Source organism: Cebus imitator, unplaced genomic scaffold (assembly GCF_001604975.1).
Source record: "Cebus imitator isolate Cc_AM_T3 unplaced genomic scaffold, Cebus_imitator-1.0 Scaffold241, whole genome shotgun sequence".
NCBI classification, from domain to species: Eukaryota; Metazoa; Chordata; class Mammalia; order Primates; family Cebidae; genus Cebus; species Cebus imitator.
In genome coordinates this window covers 289773-312723 of record NW_016107556.1, presented here as the reverse complement: position 1 = coordinate 312723, position 22951 = coordinate 289773, and the positions used below count along the sequence as shown (strand labels likewise).

The 22951-nt window shown below is 38.8% G+C and overlaps 1 protein-coding gene across 1 annotated transcript in view; it reads left to right on the top strand.

The window, feature by feature from the left end:
- The window catches only part of CUNH11orf97 (chromosome unknown C11orf97 homolog), a 19873-nt gene extending 2204 nt beyond the window's left edge, over positions 1-17669 (top strand). Inside the window, exons 2-4 of the mRNA XM_017498402.2 lie at positions 2874-2978; positions 13287-13412; positions 17360-17669. Coding sequence (XP_017353891.1) covers positions 2874-2978; positions 13287-13412; positions 17360-17364 — 236 coding nt within the window. The 3' untranslated portion in view covers positions 17365-17669. The remainder of the gene's footprint in view (positions 1-2873; positions 2979-13286; positions 13413-17359) is intronic.
- The last annotated feature ends 5282 nt before the right edge of the window (positions 17670-22951 follow it).

Genomic DNA, 22951 nt, shown 5'->3' with positions numbered 1-22951 from the left:
CTGCAATGCAAACTCGGCCTCTTGGGTTCAAGCAATTCTTTTGCCTCAGCCTTCCGGGTAGCTGGGATCATAGGCACACATGACCACGCCTGACTAATTTTTGTATTTTTAGTAGAGACGTGGGCCACGCTGGTCTCAGACTCCTGACCTCAAGTGATCCGCCCACCTCAGCCTCCTAAAATGCTGGGATTACAGGTGTGAGCCACTGTGCCCAGCCAATGTCACCTTTAAGATCACTTGTAGTGCTTGCTGTAATCTGGCTGGCTGGCCACTTCTTTCAACAATCTCCAGTTTATTAAACCACTGAAACCTCAAGGTATGAACTGATGAGTAGAGTGCAGTGGATCTATAACTATGGGCTGTAATAAACTATAAACAATTTTTAATAATCCTAGGAGTTTGGGAGACTCAGGTAGGTATGGCTTCTCATTTTCATGATTTTAGTTTTATGACTTAAGGAAGCTACTTTCTCAACTATAAAACAGGAATAATTATACTTGCCCATAGGGCATTGTGAGAAAGGGAAATAATAATATACATAAGATGCCTAGGGTATGGTAGCATTCAGTAAATTGTAGCAATTGTTATTAGCTCTCGGCAAAAACAAAACAAAACAAAACCCTGGAATAATATTGTTCCAAAAGAAAGTCTGGAATAATGTTGCCCTTAGTCATTCTTCTCAGTGATCACAGCTCCTCATCATCAAAAAACACAAGACATCTATCGACCAATCTACTCAAAATGCTGGTAAAGATCAGCATCAAACTGCTGTTAGAGTTTGTAGATTTTTCTTTCTCTCTCTTTTTCTTTCTTCTTTCTCTCTTTCATTTCCTTCTCCTTCCATTTTTCCCTTTCTCCTTTCCTTTCATTTCCTCTTTCTTTTCTCCTTTCCCTTCTCCTTTCCTTTCTTCTGTCCTCTCCTTTTTCCCTTTCTCCTTTCCTTTCCTCATTCCTTTCTTTTCTCCTTTCCTCTCCTCTCATTCCCTTTCTTCTTTCCTTTCCTCTCCTCTCCTCCCCTCCCTAGCCAAGTCTGTGGAAGCTTTTTCTGCCTGAAAGTTCTGCCGTCTCTCCCTTCCCTCCTCGCCCCTCCTTTCCTTTCTTCTCCTGAGCAGGAAATACTTGCCCATATTAGCTCCTTAGTTCTCTCCCAATTATCAAAATTCCTCAAATCACCTTTAGTGATTTCTTCTGTACATTTTCCTAGCAACAGGCCTGGAATTTGTCAGAAGACCTGAACTGAGAGCTGGTGATCTTTAGGCTTAGCTTTTTTCCTAACCCTTTTTTTGCCTGAAGATCATGAGTTAACAGAAGATTAAACCGAAGTTAGGCTTCAGTAAACTGATTCCATACTTTATTCATATGACTTCCAACGTTGGGGAAACAAGGATGAGACCCTGAAAGTATGTAATTCTAACTTTTTCATGTCTGAGGGTGTGTCTGGGTCTTCATGATCAGGAATGACCTGGGATCACTGCCAGAAGCAGCCGGTCTCTTGCCCCCTTTGGGCCAGTCTGCATGCCCCTCAAATTGACTCATTTGTGTTGTTTACTGATTAGTCTGGAAAAGATGAGATACCTGCCCATATATTTGTGAGTTTAAAATCAAACCTTAAACAACTAAAGTATTTGGTTGTTTAGGTTTTCAATGGTTCCTTGAATTGAGCTTTTGGGTACTGAAATTAGAACTATCGGTTAACTGACATTCACAGTGACCATATAACTGCATTGACAGACATGCGCACAGAATAGTCCTTAGCTGAGCTTGAATTTAACAGTGCTTAGTTCTAACCGAGCACACATTTGTTGAGCATCTATTATTATGCCAAGCTCTGTTCTATGACTCTGATGAACTGAAGAGACAACACGCCTGCCCTTGTGAAGTTTGTTGTCTGGTGAAGAAGATGGATACTAAGTGAACAGCCACACAAATAATTATATAGAAAGAAACGACACTGTATACAAATTGCAATAAGTAAAATGAAAGAAAAAAGGAGGGTGCCATGATAAAAACTCGTTTCTAGATTGTGGAGTAAGGGCAAGTTTCCCTAAAGAACTGATGTTTAAGCCAAGACCTAAAATTTGAGAAGTTATGTAGGCAAAACCAGGAGAAAGGCAGGTCACGTAGCATAAACAGCATGTGTAAAGGTAGAAATGAACAGCAAGGTCACATGGCTGGAGCTCAGAGAGAAAGAGAGAGAGGCTGACAGGAGAGACTGGAGATATGGGGAGGCCCAATGGCACAGGGCTCTTTTATTCCTCTGGAGTTCTCACATCTGGGCTGAGCAGAAGAAATGTAGCTATGGTGTTTAGAACAAGTAATCCAGTCCTGGACTGTTGTAGTCATGTCCTATGGGTCCAGGTTTGGAGGCCAGAAAAAAATCCTACGTCCATAAGTGTTCACTGCTACATTTCAGTTTCAGTCTTTTAAAATGATGATTTAAAAATGCTTTCATTCTCTCTTCTGCACCTGGATCACAAGCTCCATACACACATCTGTCTCATTCAGATTGCTCTGTCTACAGCCCCTAGCCAACTGCCAGTAACAGAGGAGGTCTTTAATAAGAATTCATTGAATAAACGAGCGCGAGTTTTCTTGAAGCTAATGAGAGAACTTTATTTCTTCACAACACCTAAAAGAGGTACCTGAAACCTACCTTGCAAGTTCAGGAATTACATGAAAATGTGAAGTCCCAAAACAACTAAAAGTTCCCATGGAAGAGATTGTTCCAAGATAGAGCCTTCAGGGCAAATTGTCTGATACCTGTATGGAATAATATGGCTTCTTTAAAAAAAAATAGTTATCAGGTAGATGTAACGACTAGAAGATTGGGCAGAATTTATACTAAGTAATTGATTTTGTTAATGCCTTTATAGGGAAGAAATTTTTATATTGCGAACCACATAAGAGAATTAAGGAAGTACTGGAAGAAGAACTTTATCTTAAGAGAGATGAATGCCACATTAAAAATCCAGCTGCAGGTAATCTCAGTGACAAATGAAGTATATTTGTGAAATGCATATAAAATTGCCTATTTGATGACAGAATATTTTATTATAAAGCTATACTATTGAAAGAAAAATAAGTTTTTGGAAAGTTCCTGAGCTAGTTTATAATTATTTTGCTTATATCCAAATAAACCTTTATATCTAGAAAGAAATGGGCTAGATATCAGTATGTACTTTGCTGTCCCATTTTTTGGTGGAGTGATTTTTATTTAATGGCATGTACAATTTTTTCCAAGTGCCTGAAAAACACAGTAACATCGTACATTTTTATCAATGTAGGTATGACCAGTAACAGTGGTTTTCAAACTTTAGCTTGCATCAGAGTTCCCTGGGAGCTTGTTAAAAGCAGATTGCTGGGCCCCATGCATCATTTCAGATTACATGACATATGTGCCCACATTTCCTTCCTTCCTTCCTTTCCTCCCTTCCTTCCCCTCCTTCCCTTCCCTTCCTTCCCTTCCTTCCCTTCCCTTCCCTTCCCTTTCCTTCCTTCTCTTCCTTCCTTCCTTTCCCTTTCTTTCCTTCCTTCCTTCCTTCCTTCCTTCCTTCCTTCCTTCCTTCCTTCCCTCCCTCCCTCCTTCCTTTCCTCCTTTCGTGTATCTGGCTCAGTAGGTCTGCAGTGGGGGTCAAGAATTTGGATTTCTACAAAGTTCCCAGGTGATATTGATGCTGCTGGTCCAGTAGCCAACTTTGCAAATCACTGACTCAGAAATATCTAAGTCATTTACATGATCAAATTATCCAAGGATTTTATCCCATAGAGGATCTGAGCATTGATAGCCTTTATTGATAGTTCATGTGTGAAAAGAGATGCTCTAAGAGATCCAGAATCCCAGATGTTAGTTAGAAACTGCTGGCACCCTTCATTATCATATTCCTTTTCAAGGATTACTAGATGCATATTTCATGCTCTCCAAATTATCAGATTTTTATTGTGACACTCTTGGGTATCAGCAGTTGGTAGAAGAAATAACAGAACCATTCCACAGACTCCCTCATTCAGAGACCTTGACATTTTCTGTGGAGAATTGTTGGTCAACCTGCAAGTGAGGTCCAAATTCCCTAAGGATTCCTAAGAGAGATGCTGCAGGCCCAGAAGTTCGTCATTTCAGATTACACGATGTACGTGCCCACATTACATTTATTTCCTTCCTTCCTTCCTTCCTTTCTTTCTTCCTTCCTTCCTTCCTTCCTTCCTTCTTCCTTCCTTCCTTCCCTCCCACCCTCTCTCTCCCTCTTGCCCTCTCTCTCTTTCTCTCTTTCAACAGCTATGTCACCCAGGCTGGAGTGCAATGGTACAATCTCAGCTCACTGCAACCCCCGCCTCCTGTGTTCAAGCAATTCCCTTGCCTCAGCCTCCTGAATAGCTGGGATTAGAGGTGCATGCCACGACACATGGCTACTTTTTGTATTTTTAGTGGAGATGGGGCTTCATGTGTTGGCCAGGCTGGTCTTGAACTCCTGACCTCATGATCCGCCTGCCTCGGGTTCCCAAAGTGCTGGGATTGCAGGCATGAGCCACCATGCCCAGCCCCACTTTACATTTCTAAAGCAGACATAGAAACTCCTTTGAATATTCTCGTATCACCCATTCTTACAAAAGGAGAGACCAGTAAAATGGTAAAATTTGCTCCGATATCTTCAAGGAAAGTTTTAAAGCCTATTTTGACCTTAATGAATGGATGTGGAATGACCTACTAGATTTCAGCTGGGAAACCCTGCCAACATGTACAGTTTTCCTGGTGTTTAAAATTTTTTTCTAAGTGTATACTGTTATATTTTAGATTTATCTTCAGTGTTTTAAAAATGTACATAAAGCTAGTGTATACACTATTTGTATGTTTTATTATTCTTATTGGATACATTTGATTATGAGACAGTCTAAGTGAATAGGATATATCATTTGGTTTATAAAAATTCATTTTCCTAAGCAATCTTTTTATATCCTTTATATAAAATGAAGACTGTCTGGGCTGCTTTTTAAAATAATATCCACTAGAGGTCACTCAGAGATACTATTTTAGCCTAGAAAAATCATTCAATGCTGACAATAGATTCTGTAAGTTTGGGTTTTAAAAGACTCTACTTATGGGAAATCCTGCTCTTTTTAAAATATATATCATGGCTAGACGCTACATACCATTAGCCAGAACAGGGAATTAGCGCCTAGAGAGAGTGCCACATGCCTTCAGCCCGGCCTGAGCGCCTGGAGGCCAGCCTTTGGACCTTCACTTCCAGTTTAGTTTGTAGTAGCCCCTCCTTTAAATATCTGATGACAGCCATGGCTTGTTTTCCTGGAAGACACAGCTTGTCACATCCATGCAGAATTCTATATAAAACTTTTTAGATAATTGTGTGGTTCCTATAGCTGCTGTTCCTAGATGTTAAGAGTAAATACATGTTACCCATTTTCTCCATGTATTTACTTCTCCTTTGCTACTTCATGTATTCTAATTAGGCATTTGTTCCCATGAGTCCAGGGAAACTGTTCTTTCCCACATTGCAAATAGCTTCCAGGTCCAATGATCCCTCCATCATACTCAGCCTCTCTGTAACATCTGACATAATTGTTTCCTCCTTCGCTCTAAAAACACTTTCCCAGCTTGGCCTCTAGGTCACAATACTCCAATTTCCTGGTTTTGCTTCTACCTCTTTAGCTATTCTTTCTCCATCTTCTTTGCTGGGTCTCCACCTCCTATCCTGTATAATTTGGAGGACTCAGTCATACATAGGCTCTTTTTTCTACCTACACTCACACCTTAGGACATCTAGACCTATTGGGCTAATGACTACAACATTTTATTTTATTTTATTATTTTATTTTATTTTATGTTTTGAGACAGAGTCTCCCTCTGTCGTCCAGGCTGGAGTTCAGTGGCACAATCTGCTCACTGCAACCTCTGCCTCCTGGGTTCAAGCAGTTCTCTGCCTCAGCCCTCCAAGTAGCTGGGATTACGGGCACCTGCCACCACACCTGGCTAATTTTTGTATTTTTAGTAGAGACAAGGTTTCACCATCTTGGCCAGCCTGGTCTTGAACTCCTGACCTCATAATCCACCTGCCTCGGCCTCCCAGTGCTGGGATTACAGACGTGAGCCACTGCACTCGGCCCGACTCCATTTTGTTAACCCTATCCTATACTTTTGCCCTTAAATCCCAAAAACCTATTTGATTCTCCACTTGGATATCAAATAGGCCTCTTAACCTTAAGATGTCCAGAACAGAGCTCTTATTCTTTACCCTCAGGCTTTTAAAAAACCCGTAGGGCTTTCCCATATCATGAGATGGTACCACCAAACACCTAGAAGTCAAGTCCTCTAACTTCATATCCAGTGTGTCAGCTAATCCTGTTGAATTCAATATATATCCTAAATCCCCCACTGGCACCCTTGCCAAGCCACTGCCACCTCTTTCGGGCCTGGCAATGGCCTCCTAAGCCTCTACTGCTGCCTGTGCTACTGTTAATTCTCTGCGCTGAAACCAGAAGGGTCTTGTACAAACATAAATTGTTACATGTCACCTCCATGCATAAAGCTCGCTGATGGCTTTTTATTGTTCTGAGACTAGATTTGATTCTCCTATGGCCACTTCACCTCTCTGATCTCATCTCCTATACTCTCCCACTCCACTTGAACCACACAGGCTTTCCTGACATTCTGGAACATGCAAACCCATTTTTACCCCAGGACATTTAAACATTACCCAGACATTCAGATGGCTTACTCTCTCCTCATTCAGGCCTCAACGGCATATGCCATCTTCTCAGAGAAGCCTTTCCACTCCACCAGGTCAAAATAGAAAACTGCCCTCCAAGTCACCCTCTAATCTCTTAGACTACTTTCTTCTTTCTCTTGTTTTCTATTGCTACCTGAAATTTTATGCAGACAGTCCCCAACTTATCATGGTTCAACTTATGATTTTTCAATGTGACAGAGTGACAGTGATACATGTCAGTAGAAACCCTACTCCAAATTTTGCATGTTGATCTTTTCCTGGGCCAGCGATATGCCGTTGGATACTCTTTTGCAATGCTGGGCAGTGGCCACGAGCCGCAGCTTCTAGTTAGCCATTCTAATCTAAGTGTTCCGAGCATGTTTAAGGTAGGCTAGGCCAAGCTATGATGATGTTTGGTAGGTTAGGTATATGAAATGCATTTTCTACTTAGAACTTTTTCAACTTATGATAGGTTTTTCAGGATGTAACTCCATTGTAAGTCGAGGAACATCCATATTTCTTTATATACTTCTTCATTGACTATCTCTCCCACTAGTACACAGGCTACCTGAGGACAGGGGCTTCATTTTGCTTATGCCAAATCCTCACAAAGCTATATGATACTGATATTCTGATCCCCATCTTAGGATGAGTTAACTGAGATTTTGAGAGGTTTTTTTTAACTTGCCCAAGGCTATACATTAAGTAGCAGAACCATATCCAAATTCAGGTCTGACCCCTGCCCCCATTCCCATTGACTTTCTACTCACTGTGGTGTCTCTGGTGACATGTTAGGGCTAAATGCAGTGGATACTGTTTTGCCTCAAGGTGGCTTGAAATTTTTGCAACATTTGACATAGTCGATGGCTCTCTCCTTAAACTTTGTCCTTCCTCAAATTCCATGATACTTAACTGTCCTGGTTTTCCCTCTACTTCATTCTCATCCTCCCTTAAGCACTCTTTTTATTCACTCCATTCTCCAAATCTTAATGTTTATCAGAGTGTTTCCCACACCGCTCCTTCGCTTTCCTGGGATCTTCTCATACTTTCCACTATGGCCTCCCTAGGATGCCTCTGAAATGTGCCTCTCCAGGCTAAACTACTTTTCCTGGATGTCCTATAAGTCATAAGATAAACTCAGGCCCAACATGTCTAAAACAAAACTCACACCTCTCCCCCACTTGCTACATCCCATATATCGCCCCTCCCAATGAATGGCATGGCCTAAGATCCAAATGCAAAACCAGAGAGCCATCCTCTATCCCCACACCAGACTATCATGTTCCACATATAATTAGACTCTGAGGGTTACCTTAGTTTGGCTCAAGATCCCAAAATGTTGACCCATATGCCAGGTTCACCTTGCAGATATATTTATTTGCCCTGCAGGATAATTTTTAAGTACCTGGACCAGTTGTCAATATTTAAAAATTAGAAACTTTACATACAAATCTAGATGTCTAGATTTTCTTGAGTGGGGATGGAGTGGGGAGGATAAAGGATGATTTGACAACACCAGGGCACCATTTGCACCAGGCAATAGTGGCTGTGGTTGGGCTACAATGCCCCCTGCTGACCTTCCCACTCCACTGTTCAGCATCCTACACCAAGTTCTCCACTCCAGTGGGAAACATCACAAGTTATACATGTTCATGTGCCCACTGCAGGTTTTTTCTTCTTATTGTAGAAATAGGAAAAATTGTTTCTCTTGTATGATGCCTCCATCAAAAGTAGTAAAAAAAGAAAAGACTGAGAGAACGAATTATTTCTTACCCTTGGCCTAGCCAGCTTTACTTATATTACATGTCTGGCCTCTTTCTATATATATTTGAATTTGTGACTTTGGATAAATACTATATACTATTTTGTACATATGCCCACGCATGTCTAAATTCTAGTGACACCAACATATATGCATGGATCTAAGCATATTTGTAGAAGTGCATGAATTGGCTGGGTTTGTTTGAATTTTAAGTCAATCAACTCCACATACTCTCACAACAAAATCATTATTGTTGAAGGTGAGATTTCAATAAGAGTCCAGTCTGGATTTTCCTTAACTATAGATAAAATACTGCAATACTGGGCTATGTAGCAAAGCATGGGTAAACTTACTGAAGAGTCTACTAAGATGGCAATCTGTCCTGGAGGTAAACAAATTATAGCACATTTTATATTTGAATGAGTTAACAGTGATAATTATGGAAGTATCCAGAAGCTATGGGGTTATTTCTATGCTTTTACTCTTCTCCTTTGGTTGAATGAAATTAGTAAAAAATCAAAGCATTAAGAAGTTAAGTTTATGAAAGTTTAATAGAATGAACGTTATATTTCTTTTGGGATACTGTTGGTTGCATAGCGAGGGGACTCAGGAGACAGAGTTGTCCAGACAGGGGCTCTTATCTGAATGAGCTGTCCTATTTGTTCTTGTGGTCATGTTGTGATGACCACAAGTTAATAAGGGCTGTGAAGACACTGAAATGGACAAGGTGTCTCACGTGGTTGTTACTTTGCACTCTATACTTGGGTCTAGGGAATGCCATCAGTGACAATAGAAATAATGGGCTAACAGACCTCTAAGTCCTCCCTTCTCTAGACTTTTGATTCCTTGAGGGCTCCTGATGCGGTGATACATAGGCTGAGTTAGAAGCACTGGATGCTGGGATGAGAGGTAGGGATGTCTCTTTATATGATGATGTTGATGTTGGGAATTATTGTGATAATAGTAATACTGGTTATCATTTACAGAGTATCTTCTGCAGATAATTTTTTTTTTTTACAAATTATCTCTTTTAATTCTTGCAGTAAGTTAGTTAGATATATGCTCGTTTAATTCCCATTTCGAAGAACTTGGAGCTGAGGCTCAGGGGGGTGCAGTGACTTGTTCAATGTCATATTGATACCTGGACACAGGTTTGTCAGAAGCTAATGTTGTTGATCTTAGCCATTGGGTTCTTCTATCTCTCTTTAAAACCTAAGATTATGCCCTCAGAAAGGAACAGAGATTTGAAAGCAAATAGAGCTTTCTTCGGTTAAAAAAAGAAATGTTGCTAGTTTTCTCTATGTTCAGTTGCAGTTTAGCCTCCAGGTTCAAATTTGAGGTAAGACAGGTTTCAGAGGCTTTCCATGTTCCTATCAGATACGGGCAAAGAACCTGGGTCTACTTGAAAAGGTTACCCTCATCCTGAAAAAAAAAAGGAGTGTAATTTTCTCTTCAGATCTTTTAATAAAATAAACATGCAATTTGGGCAACTTATAGAACTTTCTGGATAAGGAAGAATTTAGCTGATGTCTATCATTCATGTATTCTCAGTGATTTCTTGAATATTTTCCTTTCCTTACAACTTTTCAAAAAGAAAAATGTTGAATTGGCTGAGCGCAGTATCTCATGCCTGTAATCTCAGCACTTTGGGAGGCCAAGGCAGGCCAATCACATGAGGTCAGGAGTTCGAGACCAGCCCAGGCAACATGGTAAAACCTTGTCTCTACTAAAAATACAAAAATTAGCCAGGCATAGTGGCATGTGCCTGTAGTCCCAGGTACTCTCGAGGCTGAGGCAGAAGGATTGCTTGAATCCAGAGGCAAATGTTGCAGTGAGCCGAGATCTTGGCACTGCACTCCAGCTTGAATGTCAGAGCAAGACTCCGTCTCAAAAAAAAAAAATAAATAAAAAAAGAAAAATGTAGGCTTGTGAGATGTTCATTATGGAACTACTGCATTTATTGTATGTCTATTTTAAAACTATTTCTGTATTTCTAAGAACTTCTATAAAGGACTTTGTAGAAATAAGGTGATATATTAATTTAATGTTTTTCAAGTTGCAGGGGCTTTTGTATTTTTCTGGGTAAAACCTACAGAGGTTATAGTAGTCATGAAAAATTTGATTAATAAACTTACTAATTTTCCCCTTATACAACACTTCCTTTTCCAAGGAATTTCAGAAGTGTATTGCCAAATACATTAATGTTTGTCTATATGTGCCTTAATATATGAAAACTTAATTTTGAATCCAGTTTATTTACTATGTTAAGACAAGCTTAGAAAGTGCAAAATGTTGCTAAGCAAGTGTGGATATATTTGTTATTTACCACTTTATTCATTTAAACTTTTCAGCACCTACAATATAGAGAAATTTACTAGACCTAAGGCATGTCAAGACAATTATGGAGCCTAGGAGTCACCAGACATAAATTAAAATTACTTAAATTTTTCTTTCTCTAGTCAAATCTCTGACCTTGTTTACGCAAGAGAAGTACAGACAATATGGCTCTAAAATGGCTTTTCAAGCTCCAATGTTCATTATTTACAGTCCAGAGAGAGCTGAGAGGAACTAAAATATTTTGAAGGAGTGATCTTATCTTCCCTATAAGACCAGGCCAGTTCCCACTGGCTAAAATTTTTGGCATAAAGACATGGTTTAGCAATTTTAAAATTCAGGATAAAAATACACCTATAAAGGTTTCTGAGTAGAAGGTGTTGGAGGCATGAGAAGGGAAGAGAGAAGAAAAATCTCTAGAAGATTCTGAGCAGTAAGAACAGATTTGATTGTTTTCTTCTAGCTTCTCCCCTTGTGCTGCTGCCCTTTTCTTTTTCAGTTGAGAGGAGCTGACACTTGAAGTCTTTCTGGCTCTGTGCCCCCTTTGTCTGCCTTTTTCCTTCTGGAATGCATATGCCCTGAGCTCAGGGAGTTAAGTTTCCTTAAAAGCAGCAGCTACCTCGGAGGGCATCCATGTTTTTTTCTAGACCCCCTTTTCTTCAGTCAAATGTATCAACTTCTGTGACTTCTTCACCCAAACATCACTTCAAATGTAGACAGGGCTATTATTTTTCCAGCAACCATTATCCCTGAATATAGTACATTTTTATGCATAACCATATTTTGCTTTGAGGGTTTCTAATGCATTTCTGAGCATCTGTATTTATATTTCAGGTATTTTCTCTATGACATTCTTGTGATTGCAACTGAAAATGCATGCTTATATTTGACTAGTACAATTGTTTCTTCTAATTTGATGTGATTTGTCTGCACAGTTCTGCGTCCTGATTTTATACTGCTTTCCATGCACTGGATTGTCACAAAATGTCAATCACAAGTCTAAATCTATTTTCTTGGTCTCCCACAGGGTATCGTGCACTGGGGGCGTTGAATAAATGTTATGGGCTCATAAATTTGAGAGTTTATTATCTAGAGGCTGGGGAGCAGCCCTTTTCTATCTCTGAACAGGACAGAAGAGGAAACTGGCTTGAATGGCAGGGGAAGATTAAGGTTAGATAGAAGAAACAGCTTAAACTTTGTAAGGACTTTACAGAAGGAGATTGTGGAATCATTCTTGAAGGTCTCTGAAGAAAAGAGAAAGTAATCTTGATAGACAGTCAGCTGCTCTGGGGACTGGGAAAGGAGAGGCAAGTATTGACATTCAGCTTGGCAAGTCAGGTCAATGACTTTACCTCCAGTCACAGAATCTTAGTCCATGCCTGGATAGTAAAATCATTAGCCATGTAAAAAAGGTAGCTATCATTTATTGAGTACAAAGCACTTTATAGTCATCTCATCTAAATCCTACAATAATCCTTCAAGTAGATATTATTATCTTAATTCAAAAATGAGGAAACTAAGACATAGTGGGTTAAATAACTTGGCGAAATCATACAGCTGTTAAGATGGCAGAACTAAGATCAAAACCCAGATCTCCTCTGAACCCAGAGACTATGCTGCCAGTAATTACTTGCTATGGAACCCTTTAGAGAGGGATCAAATATCAGCGAAGATGCCAGTGGGCAGCCTTGGATCTGTGGAGAATATTTGGCATTAATATTTGCAGCCTTAGCAACTCACCAGAATCCACCAACTTACTAGGCTTGGGCTGCAGTTTTATACACGGTAGACATTCACCACACGCTTGTTGACTGATTCTCAAAACCTAACCTGGTGATTTTAGGATATGGAGGATAACCCAGTGTAAATCTTTGCTAAACCTTACTGAATGGCATCAGGATCTAAGACCTATAATTATCAATGGGCAAACATCATTTTTCAGGTATTTTGCAATGTTTTAAATGTAGGATCCAATGAATTTATTGTTGCTTTTTTTTTCAAGGGGAGAATAAACAGCATCTAGTTTGTGGCTTTTGGAAGATTCTTGAATCTATTGGATGAATTAACTATTAGATGAATTAATGTAGTGATTTTTGGTCCTATTATCTTGGGAAAGATTTTCTCTTACTGTAGGAATGACATCAGAATCAGATAAAGTTGACTAAATGAATTCTATTTATTAACTTTTATTCCTGATCCTTCTGCGTTTCTATACTGACTTTTCCATCTATCTGTTTAAAATTATCTAAGAGTACTGTGGAGGTTTAATTGCATAGCAAATAGTTGAATTAATGAAACTGAATAAAAGATTAAACAAATGACAAAGATTTGGGTGGTATGATTAGTCAAACCAAATAAACCCCCACCCAAATAAATGAAAAAATAATCACCAATTAAATACTTTAAAAGCACTTTGTGCTAAAAAGAGAATATGCTAATAATTCTTTTCTTGCTTTAAAAAATATTGACAGTGGCCCTGGAAGGGATTTGGAGCATTAAAAGGAATCTCCCTGTGGGAGGCTTGAAGCCAGGACTGTCCAGCAGAAACGGTTTATTGCCACAACCCAAGTACTATTCCAGGCATGGAGGACTAAGAAGTAAGACCCTGATCCCCTTGACTTCCACTGAGGCCCCTCAGGGGACTCTGCTGTTTACAAACCAGTGGTATATGCTCTGTTTAAAGATCTCAATCAAAATTCAGCCTTCCTTTGACTTGTTTCTTGAATTTCTTTCAGTTTTGCCATATTATGTAATTATGGAGCTCAAATAATAATAATTCATATAACCAGTTTACTCCCATGGATACAATAGAAGTTCATCCTCTGAGTTATACTCATGACTTTTTTCCTTGACTTTCTATTGATACGAGACTTTCTAGCATACAGTCAACCTCTGTGAAGAGAAATCCTGCACGGTCTTTTCTTCTAGGTAGATGATTTTTGTTTCCCAGTGGAAATGAGGAAAGGGAAATGAGGGAATGAAGGAAGAACATGGCAGCCACTTTGCTTGGCTCTCTTAGTTTCACCCTATTTTAAGAATGAGGCCACCAGACTTGGCCCAGGACACTGTTGTTCCTTAGTAGACATAAACTTTGGAACAAAATATTAGTCATTCCTCACTGTCATAGCCAGTGTCTGCCAGAAATATTTGTAGCAGAGTGTGGGGAAGACAGAGGTCTTCATATGGAAGCACAGTGTCCGGATAATCTAGGGACATGCAGCTAGGTACATGAATCCTCAGAACAGACCTACAACTGGGAGATTTCCATGGGTAAAAAGGGAGAAGTAGATAAAATTCAAGCTTGGGTACTCAACTAAGATGTGAATCATAATAGCAATGCTATATAGCACTGCTTATTCTAGAGTCTTAACATATACAATAATAGCCCGGGCACAGTGGCTCATGCCTCTAATCCCAGAACTTTGGGATGCCCGAGGTGGGCAGATCACCTGAGGTCAGGAGTTCAAGACCAGCCTGGCCAACATGGTGAAACCCCGCCTTTACTAAAAATACAAAAATTAGCCGCGTGTGGTGGTGCGCACCTGTAATCCCAGCTACTCGGGAGGCTGAGGCAGAATAATTGCTTGAACCTGGGAGGCCAAAGTTGCAGTGAATTGAGATTGTACCACTGCACTACAGCCTGGGTGACATGGTGAGATTCCACCAAAAAATATATATATACATACATATATATATATTTAATATATATATATTTAATATATATATATAATATATATATATTTAATATATATATATTTAATATATATACATTTTTTCATATATATTTCAGGGAGGTGAAATAATTTACCCAGGGTGACTCACCTAGTAAGTAGAAGAGTAGAAATGCTGATATTTGGACCAAGGCAGCCTGTCTCCAAAGTCCATGCTTTCAACAACTAGACACCACTGCATCTCTGATCTAAGTGCCCACAAGCTAGGATGCTATTGAACCTGAAATGAGATGAGAGCTCAATAAAAGTGCCACACAGGAGTAAAGTCCCCAGGAGGCCAGGGATGTAGCCTCTGGGTATGAATTCAGTAAAGAAAAAAATATAGCCACTAAGAAACTGAGACAAGAGGTTAAAAAAAACAAACAAATGCAAAACTTGTTACTAAAGGGGATTCATGTAGCAAACAGGAACCAGTTAGGAAGACTTTGGTTTAATGATGATAAAGTGTAGTAGCCACCATTTATCATGTGCCAGGCATGGCAGCAGGTGTTTTATATAGTTATGTAATCCACATGATCATATGAGCTGAGCATTATAATCTCCATTCTCTAGGTAAGAAAACTGAGGCATATAGAGACATCCACTGCCTAAGATTCCATGTCTAGGAGGTAGTGGAGCCAGAACTACAAACCCATTTCCATCTGGCTTCCAAGACTATGCCCTTAGTTCCAAGACTATGGCCCAAGACTCCTGGGCCATCATGGCAGAGAATCTAGTCACTGTGCAACAAGCAACAGTTGTGGCATTGTGGTTAAATAGGTACAAATGCCAGGGATATGGGAACACAAAGTTTTAGGAATCTGAGAGGCAGCTACCTTCATAATTCACAAAGATATTAGTGTCCCGAAGTAATGGTTGAATCAACCAAAGTCTGGGCCACTTGCCTATTGTAGGTTATTTATCTCAACTTTCCACTCAATTTCTTAGGTTCCACTTATCGTAGGTAAATCCATCATTCCAAGAAAACTCACAAAGTAATTTGTTTTTAAGATGAATGGTTTTCTGTGCACATATTATGAGACTGATTGAATAACAAATTACTTCTATTTGAAGACATACAAGTCCAATAAATTATCTAATTTATCAATTGGGGACATATGATAAAAAATTATGTTTCATTTTGACCATAATTGCATTACTTTCATCCATACAATTTAAGAGATATTTTACAGCTCCCCCTCATTTTTACTCATCCACACTACCTTCCTAATAGCCCTCAGCCCTCTATTTATTTCCAGCAGGTGCCAAGACCTTACAGTGGTCACGTTACAATATGTAACTGTTATTGACCTACAGCTTAGCTTCATCTCTGTAGGTGGCCCACTGCATTTTTGTCTTACCATATGAACTGCTACTATCTGCTGTACAATCACAATTGATCAATCTATATGTAAGATTGATAACCAATAATTTAGACCTTTCTCATTATGAATTAAAAAAAGGAAGATGGTAGGCACACAAATATCATAGATGAACAAAATCCACAGATAATTTCCAAAAACTGTCAGTAGTAATTAATATACTATCAAAAGCACCATGAAGGCAGGGACTGAGTGTTTTAGTCAACACTGTGTATCTGGCACTTAGCACAGTGCCCGGCACAGTAGGTACTCAATTGCTGTTAGTCATGAGAATGACCAATTAATGAATGAATCAGTGAGAATATGTTAAATCCCTTCTTTATGTTTAGAACCTTCTTGCTGCTAACTCACATACATCCGTCACTCCCTCAAAGTATATAGTTTTCTCTACTTGAGACTGCTAAACTAAACCAAATGCAAACAATAGAGGGAAAAGCAGTGCAACCTACTGTCTTCAGTGTGTGACTCATGAAAAGTTGCATATATTTTAAATACATCTTGGAACCAACATTTTCAAAGAGTGGTCTTCTGTGGATTACAATGAGTTTTCTAGGAACTTCTCCCATAAAGTATGCTTCAGTAAGATACTTCAGTCAAATCTCGCTGTCAATTGAAACAATTCGCTTGTGCTTTCTCATGAACAATGTGATTATGATGACCATGGTAGTTAGGACTTTTCCAACATATAATATACATCATTTAAAGTTTAAATTTAGAACCATGATCATCCAACTATAGTTCTAAAGCATGTTTCCATTAGACTGTGAAGCATCTACTGCTTTCATCAAACTAAGAAGTTTTATTCATTTGCTTTTATCAATCCCAGCACTCTGGGAGGCCGAGGCAGGTTGATCACTTGAGGCCAGGAGTTCAAGACCAGTCTGGCCAACATGGCGAAACCCCATCTCTACTAAAAATTCAAAAATTAGCAGGTGGGTGACACATGCCTCTAGTCCCAGCTACTCAGGAGGCTGAAGAATGAGAATCGCTTGAACCTGGGAGGTAGGGGTTGTAGTGATCTAAGATTGTGCCAGTTCACTCCAGCCTGAGTGACAGGGCAAGACTGTCTCAAACAAACAAAACTTTTTATTGTTTCCTTCTTATTCTGTGCCATAAAACAAGCCAAAAAAAAAGTGTTTTCTAGTCTGGTGCTAAGCTTGAATGTGCCTACAAATCACATGGTATCTCAATAGAATTCAGAGTCTGATACCATAGGTCTGGGGTGGGGTCTGAGATTCTGCATTTCCAACCAACTCCCAGGTGATGCTGATGCTGCTTGTCTGGAAACTATGCTTCAGTTGTGAGGGTTTGGAAGACTGAGTAGTGGCTTTTCCGGGTACTGTTATGACATGGCTATGGCTCTTACATTCTGCTCTATCAAATGGGAACATGAGATTAAAAAGCATCTTCCCAAAGTAAAACATTTATTTTTTCATGATTTTTTAACTCTAGGATAAGATGAATAGAATTTTCCATTAACAAGGAACCTCTTTCTGCTGATATCTGAAGAACAGAGAAGAAACTCAAGCTTGTTTCAGGATTTAAGATGCGTGCAAAAAATATATGAAAGCCTGTAATTACTATTATCGGTATTAATAGCTATCTATACATTAATCCAAAGTAATGAAAGACTATTGGAAAAGTTCACTAAGCACCTGAAAACTATAAAGGAAAATATTATATTTGTTTTTAGTTGTCACAGAATACATTGGGCTTCTAATTCTGTTTATTTTATTAAACATGTGAAACAATGATGAAACAAAGGCAAATTTACTGAGTATTTACTTCAAGGCAAACATTATAAACCTTAACCCTCTACTACAGCATAATGTGTTAGCCCATTTTTAAAAAGCAGAACTAAATCCAGATACAGATAATGGTGAGTAAATGAATGACACAGACAAAAAGCCTTTGACTCAGAGATAAACATTTTTATGCCAACCTTGATAGAGCTAATCATTACTCTCGAACTTGTTCACTAAATAGTAAGGAGCCAGGAAATTTATGGTAAGATCTTTAAAAAAGTATTAGGCCAGGGGTGGTGGCTCACACCTGTAATTCCAGCACTTTGGAATGCCAAGAGGGCCAATCACCTTGCGGTCAGGAGTTCAAGACCAGCCTGTTCAATATGGTGAAATGCTGTCTCTACTAAAAATACAAAAGTTAATCAGGCATGGTGGCACACACTTGTAATCCCAGCTACTTGGGAGGCTGAGGCAGGAAAATCACTGGAACCTAAAGGTGGAGGTTGCAGCAAGCCAAGATCAGACCACTGCACTCTAGCCTGGGCAAAGGAGACTCTGTCTCAAAAAAAAAAAAAAAAAAAAAAACAGGAATTTAAATAATACTGTCAAGTTAAAAAAAAAGAAAAAGAGACTCTTCCATCATTTGTCAAAGTAATACATGTGCAATATAGAAAAAGTGGAAAATGAAGATATATAAAGAAAAAAAACTCATCTGTAATTCCATTTCCAGAAACAAATACTGAATTACATAATGTCCTGTTCATTAAAATATCATGTTAAATAATTACATAAATTCTTTATACATTCTAAATTTATTCATTCTTTATTTTTTGAATATTTGGGTTTTTCCAGTTTTTCATTTTATACATAACTGTTGTGATTTGCTTACAATTCCAGCCCCGACCTCTTACAAAGTTATTTTTTTCTAGTATTATGGTTATACACTTTTCATTCTCCTTCCTCTCTAGGCTAAGCTCAGAAAACTTCCTTCTGTTCCGTGTTCCCAAGTTTATTATTCTTTTTAATGCAACAAATCAAGTTTAGTCAACAGATTTGTAGACTGGGTATGTCCCTTCCCTACTTAAAAAATATTTACACTGTGAAACAGTCAATAATCTTGAGTCAAGATCCACACCTTTCCAGATTTAATATAAAAATTTCCATTTAGTTACTGCTTGCTAGATGAGATCCTAAATGTAAGTCAATTCCAGCCACCACCTTGTTTATGGAACTTTTTCATCACTGGTTACTTCCAAAGAGTGTTGCAGGGCAATGCCTAAAACTGAGGGATTACATCTGAAATTGGTCAAGAAATATAACATCCAAAACTCCCTAGAGTTAGGGCAAAGTATTTACTATTTGTAGACATCTAAAATCTCAAGCTTCTAAAAATTGTTTCCACCAACCCCATTGCATGTATGTTAGGTGTCATACAGAAAGTGAAATGGGTGAGGGAGAATTGACTTTTGTTTATCCATTGGAAATGATGTCCTCTTCTTGAGTTCTCACTACGACTTTATAAACATGCTCAGAGATTTCCTTTCTCGCTTCCACTATATTCCTGCCAATAAACAAGTTCCTTGCCATTTATTTTCAGATTTGTTGCCTGGGCTGGGTGTTCTCAATTGGTCTTTCCTTTTCTGACCGCCTCTAATACTACTTAAGGTTGTTCTCATGGCACTGTTTCAGTGTTAAAGTTTCATTCTTATTCCCCTCTGGGGCCCTGGTTCCTTTTGTAGTTGAATTCTGTTCTTCACTGCCCCATTGCATATTTTCCCAACTGGATTCACGTACAGACATTATTTATAATAGTGAATAACTAAAACCACCTAAAATGCCCAAAGTAGGAGATGATTTCTAAAGTAACTATATAATATGATGCAACTGTTTTGTTTTGCTTTTTAACTCAATAAGTATTTTTCTTAATAAAGCAGGATTATAAGAAGGTTTCTTTAAAATTCTAAAAATATAGCAATCTTTTGCCAACAGTCATTTCCATACTTATGGTATAATACCCTAGAAACACTTCTATTGTGATCTGAAATAAAAATGCTGTTTTTCCAAATTTGTTTGCAACTTGGTTACTTTCCCTTTTCATTTTATTTGCCTCCTAGCTCCAGAGTCCTTGAGTTTCAGGGCTCTTAGTCTCTATTTCTGTCACAGTTTCTCTTTCTGTTTTAGGGTCCTCAGTTTCCGTTTCCTCAGAGTTTCCCTAGTTCATGCCAGAAATAGTCACTGCCAGTACTGGATAACTTGGTGTCATAAGGGCTTACAGCCTGCTTTGTTTTTTCTCTTACTCTGTTGCCTTGGCTGGCGCAATCATGGCTCACTGCAGCTTCTTGGTCTCAAGTGATCCTCCTGCCTCAGTAGTACTGTAATCCCACAAGTAGTTGGGATTACAGGCATGCACCACCATGCCCAGCTAATTTTTATATTTTTAGTAGAGACGAGGTTTTCCCACGTTGCTCAGGCTGGTCTCAAACTCCTGGGCTCTAGCGATCCACCTGCCTTGGCCTCCCAAAGCGCTGGGATTATGGGTATGAGCCACCATGCCTGGCCACAGCCCTCTAGTTAATTTGGCCAAATAGTCATGGCAAAAGCATCTTTGAAGTACACAGATTAAAGGTGGAAAATAAAAAATCAAAATGATTGGGAAAACTATTTTCTTACAGCTGCATCTGTCGGGACAGATTTTTTTTAAAGACAACTTTTTAATCTTATTTTTAAAGAGCTGTATCCCATGGTTTATCTTATTAACACAACCTTTATCTTACAATTGGAATAGTTATAGAGATAGAAATTATCAAATGAAGAGACTTTTGGTTTTGTTTTAATAAAAGTACTTTCATATTATATACATTTTGTAAACCACAGTTTTTTCACTTAGCCATACATTATAAGCATTTTCCTATGTAATATATTTGTCTAAATTACGATTTTATAGGTTATATATCATTATATGGCTGTACCAAAATTTACTTAACCTCAGCCTTATTGATGACCATTCATTCTGTATCCAATTTTTCTACACTTGGCATTTTAAGGAGTATTCCTAACTCCTCCCACACAATGAATAGGAAACCCCTTATGTGTTCTTCATAGACTGGATTACTCTCTCCCTTATCCTGACAAAAATCTGCAAGTTTACACTCTGGAAGGAAGAAATCAGTAGGACTTTGGATGAAAATAGGGTGATCAATTTTGTAGTCAACATGGTCCATTTTAAGAACTACACCTCTTTAGTATCCAGAATGTTTCAGCTCCTATCAAAACATACATACACATACATACACACACACACACACACACACACGGATTAGAGGTTAACATGGATGAACCTGGAGGACATTATGCTGAGTATAATAAGTTAATTCCAGAAAGACAAATATTGCATGATTCCACTTATGTGTGGAATCTACAGCAGTCAAACACATGGAAGCAGAGAGTAGTTGCCAGGGGCTGGGGAAGGGGACTGCTGGGGAGAATGGGGGAGTTGCTAGTCAACAAGTACAAAGTTTCAGTTGTGCCAGGTGAATAAGTAGAAATCTGCTGAACATTTTGTCTAGAGAGCACGGCTTGTGACGCGTGGTTTTCTCTATACATGCTGTTGGTAACCAAAGAAATCCTAATTAATACAGCTGCCTTTAGTTTTATCTGGTTTAATTACAGTTCTTGCTTGGAGCACATGTTTGTGAGCTAAATAACTTCCTTCTAATTTATAATTCAACATCACGTCACCATAACTAAAGGAGAGAGAGTGGAAAGTATTGAGTGGAGCGACTCATGTCTACCTCCTTCCCCCAAAGGAAACTTGCTTCCCTTTAACTTGAATTTTTGTTTGACAGTCTGAAAGGCCTTGCTTAACAAATGGTAAATGGGAATGAGAAAGTTGCAAAGACAAGTGTCTAATTTTTCACTCTGACAATAACACTTGATCAATACAGAAGTCATAAAGGATGAATTGATAAGACAATCAAGGAAATATGGTCTCAAAAGGCAACTGGTCAGGGTTACTGAAAGTCTAACACATTCACAACTTCAGACATCAAGCTTTTGATTCAGGTGTGGAATTGCTTTGAAGCTATAATTAAAACTGGTGGGTTGAGTATGATAGCTACCATGTCCCACAAGGGCAGATCAGTTACATCTCATATGCCTGGCACACAATTGGCATTCAGTAAATATTACTGAATGAAGTTAAAGCTTTTGCAGATTTGTAAGCCCAAATAAGATCTGGCCCTAATGTACCCCTACAAATATCAATATAGAACAATTCTCAGTCCATTGCTTGGAAACACTTTGAAAATGGCACCATAAGCCTGCTAATGATAAAGAAGTCATGCCATATTATATAAAAGTAAATAAAACCTAAAGTATTTTATTTTTTAAGTAACTCAGCAAATACTGGGGTCATCATATCAAAATCTCTACTAGCAATCTCCATCAATATTTCTCAAACTGTGAATTGGGAAATGGGAGAACCTCAAAGGAGCCAAGGAAGCTAAATAGCTATTCAGTGGTGGAAATGATGAAGAGTGGGCTCAGTGAATGGGTGGTCAGAATGCAGCTACATTTTTAGTTGGAGAGTTGCCACTATTTCCATGCTGCCTTGGATGATCCAGGAAATTAAGTGTTTGAACAGTGAGCTCACTCAGGAGTGAGCTATCTTTTCATGCAGTGCCCAATTGTGCTACCAGAACAGTTATTCCTGCAATGCTGTTAAGTCTTTCTCTCTCTGTCTCTGTCTCTGTTCTCTCTCTCTCCCTCCCTCCCCCAGCCCAAGACCAAAAGTTTATTGACTTGCACTAAACATTACTAAGATTAAATACAGACCTAACATTTTCTTTGGAGTGGTTAAAAATAATACAGCCAGCATTATTAATGTGATTTCACCCTTAAACACTGTGTAAGACTTCTGGACTGTGATTTATTTGTCCACAGAAATCTTGATCTGGAACTATAAAATTGACTGACCTTAGAAATGTTTTTTTCCTTGTAACATAAGCAACATGCATTTACCCTTCCATTTTCTATACTTGTCAAAAATCTACTATATGTCCCTAATTTTGTCTACTTCAATCCAACAGTATTTCTTAATATTACAAGTGCCCCAGGCCCTTGTAGAGGAAGAATCACAGGAAGGAATGTGACAAAGCCCAGTCAGAACAACTGTTCTGGCCGGGCGTGGTGGCTCAAGCCTGTAATCCCAGCACTTTGGGAGGCCGAGGCGGTGGATCACGAGGTCAAGAGATCGAGACCATCCTGGTCAACATGGTGAAACCCCGTCTCTACTAAAAAT